The sequence below is a fragment of the Rhagoletis pomonella genome, unplaced genomic scaffold, assembly GCF_013731165.1.
Source record: "Rhagoletis pomonella isolate Grant_MI unplaced genomic scaffold, Rhpom_1.0 Rhpom_scaffold_00180, whole genome shotgun sequence".
Classification (NCBI taxonomy): Eukaryota; Metazoa; Arthropoda; class Insecta; order Diptera; family Tephritidae; genus Rhagoletis; species Rhagoletis pomonella.
Window position 1 is genome coordinate 32100 of NW_023458734.1, and position 4340 is coordinate 36439.

The 4340-nt window shown below is 36.5% G+C and overlaps 1 protein-coding gene across 1 annotated transcript; it reads left to right on the top strand.

Moving 5' to 3' along the window:
* Positions 1 to 1287: 1287 nt before the first annotated feature.
* LOC118750246 lies at positions 1288 to 2970 on the top strand. Its single transcript, XM_036484970.1, has 3 exons — positions 1288 to 1433; positions 1497 to 1640; positions 2934 to 2970. Exons 1-3 carry the CDS (start codon positions 1288 to 1290, stop codon positions 2968 to 2970), a joined length of 327 nt encoding a protein of 108 aa, XP_036340863.1.
* The last annotated feature ends 1370 nt before the right edge of the window (positions 2971 to 4340 follow it).

Sequence of the window (4340 nt, forward strand, 5' to 3'; positions counted from 1 at the left end):
ATACGACTAATCCAGAGACTCGAACACATACAAAACCTACGTCTGCCCTTAGTTGCTCCATGTGAAGGGGCGTTATGGCGCAGCTCCACACCGCTGCTCGACCGGCATCGTCCTGGGCCCATATTTGGCAGTCCCTTACCTTGTATGGTTCACTTAGTAGCGCTATGTCAACATTGTGATCAATCACCGTCTGCTCCAATAGCTCCTGTGCAGCTTTGCAGTGGTTCAGGTTAAGCTGCAAGACCTTCATGATGTCCGGGATTTTTGTATCGCCTCTATATAGTACGGACAGTCTTTTCTGCCTGTCCTGTGCCTTACGCCTGGCTTTTTGTTTCTGGAGCAGATTACGCACCGTTTCTCCTTCTTACATACGTTGGCTCTATGGCCTATATTACCGCAATTGAAGCACGCCCCTTTCGAATCGTGAATGCATTTACAATTTCTTGCCAGATGGCCAAACTCTAGACATTTGAAGCATTGTGTCGGGTGCATTTTAAGTCTTATTTGACAGATTACCCTACCCGAACTTTGCCCACTGCGATCAATTTGCTCGCCATGGCGGCTGGCAGCAGCAGCGTTGCTGTCTTCGTACCGCTGTACGCGCTTCTCAATGACTTGACGGCTTCTACAGTAATTTTGCTGCCATCGACCTCCCTTTCTAAGGCAGAACAGAGCTCTTGCTTGCTTATTAGCTCATCTAAGTCCTTGACTTCTACCGCGGTTTTTGCGGTCAGGGTCTCTACCGTCGCTCTTTTTCCCAGCGTTTCCTTGACCGCTTGTTGAACCTCCACTGTGTGCGAATCCGTTGGTTTGGCCAATTGGAGGAGTAGCTCCCCATTGCCGGTTTTGCGTACTTTGGTTACCACGTCTTCCAAATGTTTTAATTGGGGATTGTTTTTTAAACCTCGCAGTATTTCTGCATACGAACTTCCGTCACGACTTTTTATTACTATTGCATCCGGCTTTGGCAACTTGGGTTTCGACTTCGACCTTTTCTTTCCTTCTACTGTCTTCCATTGGGGTTCTTTGCCATCGTTCGCCCCATTTGCTCGGTTTTTCTCTTCGCTTACGTTCGGTGGAGGCGACCTTGTAATAAAAATACTCACAAACCCACAGGGCTATTTTGCTACCACCCTAGCTTCAGTCAATATCTGCTGTTTGGTTTGGTACTTCGCTAAGTTTGCTTTAACTATTTGACTACCACTGGCCGAACCAAACTGTTCCCACTTTTAACGAGGAGATCAGCTGTATTTGACGCTTTATTTGTAAACACGGCATATTTCTGCTATGTCGCTCGTAAAATGTTTTCCAGTCTGCAAGTCCGCGAAAATTGTTAATATTTTATATTTTGTGATTACAAATCCCCATATAAATGATTCCACACGCGCGACCGTCACCACGACTACGGAAACGACGCACTGCAATCTTTCCGGGTAAGCCGCAAGAGTTTAATCACGTTTGGGTGGCTATCTCAGTTTATATTTTGCGTATTTCAGGAGCTCCACTTGGAAGCTGCCAATTCTACCGCGACGTGCTACAATTGCATCTGTACAGGGCACTTCGCGAAAGAGTGCAGGAAGCCAAAACGGGAATTTGGGTCGTGTTATGCGTGAGGACAACAAGGGCACCTGGCAATTGAGGTAAATACAAGAAGAAGGCCGGATAAAAAGTTTGTAAGTTATTTCAATATAAGTATTTTAACACAACCTAAAATAGATATGTTTATAGAATGCCTAATTGACTCGGGGAGCCCTATAAGTATAATCAAAGAGGTTTTTTTCCTGGACGAGTGCGTTTGGATAAAGTTATGAATTCTTATTTTGGATTAAACAAATCTACATTAAAATTAATTGGAAAAATGTATGTTTCGGTTAACGTTTTGAAAAACAATTTTATGATTGAACTTGTAGTGGTTCCTAATGAGTCCATATGTTACCCAGTCGTACTAGGTAGGGATTTTATAGACGTAAGTAACGCAAAGTTGAAAATTGGAAATATTCAATTAACACATAAAATATCACAAGTTGATGCTGGAAGCAATGTATTTAAAGTTGATAACATTAACGAGGTGTGATAGCAAATAAGAACGCACGTAATGTAAATATAGTTAACGATACATTTCAAAGTGAAGACAATGAAAGTAACGAAATGATAAGGTCATATCACAGATTTTGGCGCTAGATGTACACGATGCGAATACTTTCGAATTTAAGATAGGCGAAGAAACTAGTTTTTGTGACAGAAAGAAATTTGAAGAGATATTCCACAAAGAATATGTACAGCCACATAGACCCGCAAACCCTATGGAAAACAGGAAATAAAGCTGCCATTGGAAAACAATAAGCCATTATGTTTCTAGGGCCAACTTTCAATTTACTATAGGGTAGTTTAAGGAGCTTTTCGGCCGGTTCAATAAAAAGCAAACAATGTTTCTTTTTCCTCCTACGTGTTTCGATGTTTTTCACATCTTCCTCAGGGAGTCTGGTGTTTATTGAAAACAATACATTAAAAACAAACAATTAGGCACATATGTATGTAAATAAAAATTATAACAACCCAGCCAGCAAGAAAACGTACATTTTACGAACATTATGTTTTACGAGGGATTCTCGTATCGCCAAAAAGTTAGAGAAAAGCTCGTAAACGATAAAACAAAAAAATATAATAGAAAGAGGCTTGTAGTAATTTGTCAGCACAAGAAAAAATTTTAGTTTTGTTGACAATTTTTATTCAATCACAATATCTTATAAGTAAGTAGTTTGTTAAATATTCAATTTAAGAAAATTATTAAGTATGTGATTTATTGGCAGACTGGTGTAAACGCAAAGGACGATCTACCACTTTCTTTTATAATTAAACTTCTTGTAAGTAGCTACTACATATGTAATTCAAAAATACAAATTAATTTAACGAGTTTTGCAATTCTTTCACAGGCTGCGCGGAGCAACACTAAAGGATTTAGACGTTTAATTCCCCTATCTCGTAGGTTTATAGTTATATATATTTTTTAATTTGCTAGTTTATTACGTCTCTGCAGTTATTGAGCTTAATGTTTTATTGATAATATGGCTTCTCAATTAAAAAGGCGGGCGAAATCCGAAGCCTTATCCGTACTAGCGTCAATAAATGATTCATTAAAAACAAATTATTATAGATGAGGTAGCAGAACTTTTCTCGTAGAAGGGAACTGGTACCAAAAGCAGCGCTATTGGTTTGGCAATGACTGCGGCAATAAGAAGTACGGATAATAATATTATTTATTACCACTTTTTACTTAATTAAATTTTCCGATTTCCAATGGAGCTTAATCTTTCACTTTATTTTCTTAGGTGCTTTTCGTCAAAAATTTAACTCTGACGAAGAAGTTTTTATATTACCGTTTCAAAGAAGCACTTCCAATATGCACACGACCAGTGTTGCCGCAAAACATTTTTAGCGGTAGCTAAATTCAGGCTAAAAAAGGGCTAAAAAAGAGCTAAAAATCGTCGTTGTGGCTAAAAATGGTAGCTAAATTTTTTTACCTACATATAAATATATAAGTATACACGCAAACATTTTCTATAAGTAATGATATAGAAAAACAATGAACTCTGGAAAGAATTAATATTTTATTCAACAAATAAACTTGTTGTGTAACACATAAAGCATATTAAGGGCCGTCAACTTACCTATTTTAAAGTATAGTTAAATCGTTAATGGATAAGATAACGGCCCAGAAACGTAAAGAACATGCATATACATGTGTATGTACAGTTTAAAAATTAATTTCTTACATAAACAAAAAAATGAGATCGCATTAAGAATACATAAGTACTAGAATCATATCTATATACAGTGTCGGACAATACTAAATATCTTAAATAATTTCAAACTATGCTTCGAAAAATATCCATTTGTAAAAGAAATTTTTAAAATGTTATGTTATAATTTACAAAGAATTAAAATGTCGGTGCTTTATTATTGTCCGACGCTGTATGTATCAAACAAACAAAAGAGTATTCATTTAATGAACTCATAGTAAAATAATTTAATCTATAAACATTTTTTTTAACACATTAAATATTTATATCTATATCAATACTATAATCGCTAAGCGATTCTTCGTCGTTACAATTTTGTTCATTTCTCATTAACCTGACGATATCATCTGTAAAATCAAAATCATGACAACATTTCTGTAAATTTTTTAAGCCATATCTTACAGTTAACAAAGCGTTTAACATTGCAAAATTCATTTTATTTCTGTGCTTATTTTTAACGAAATTTATTATAGAAAACGTCCTTTCAACTTCTGCGTTACTTAAAGGTAAAAGAAGCAACCGATAAACAAACTTTTTCCA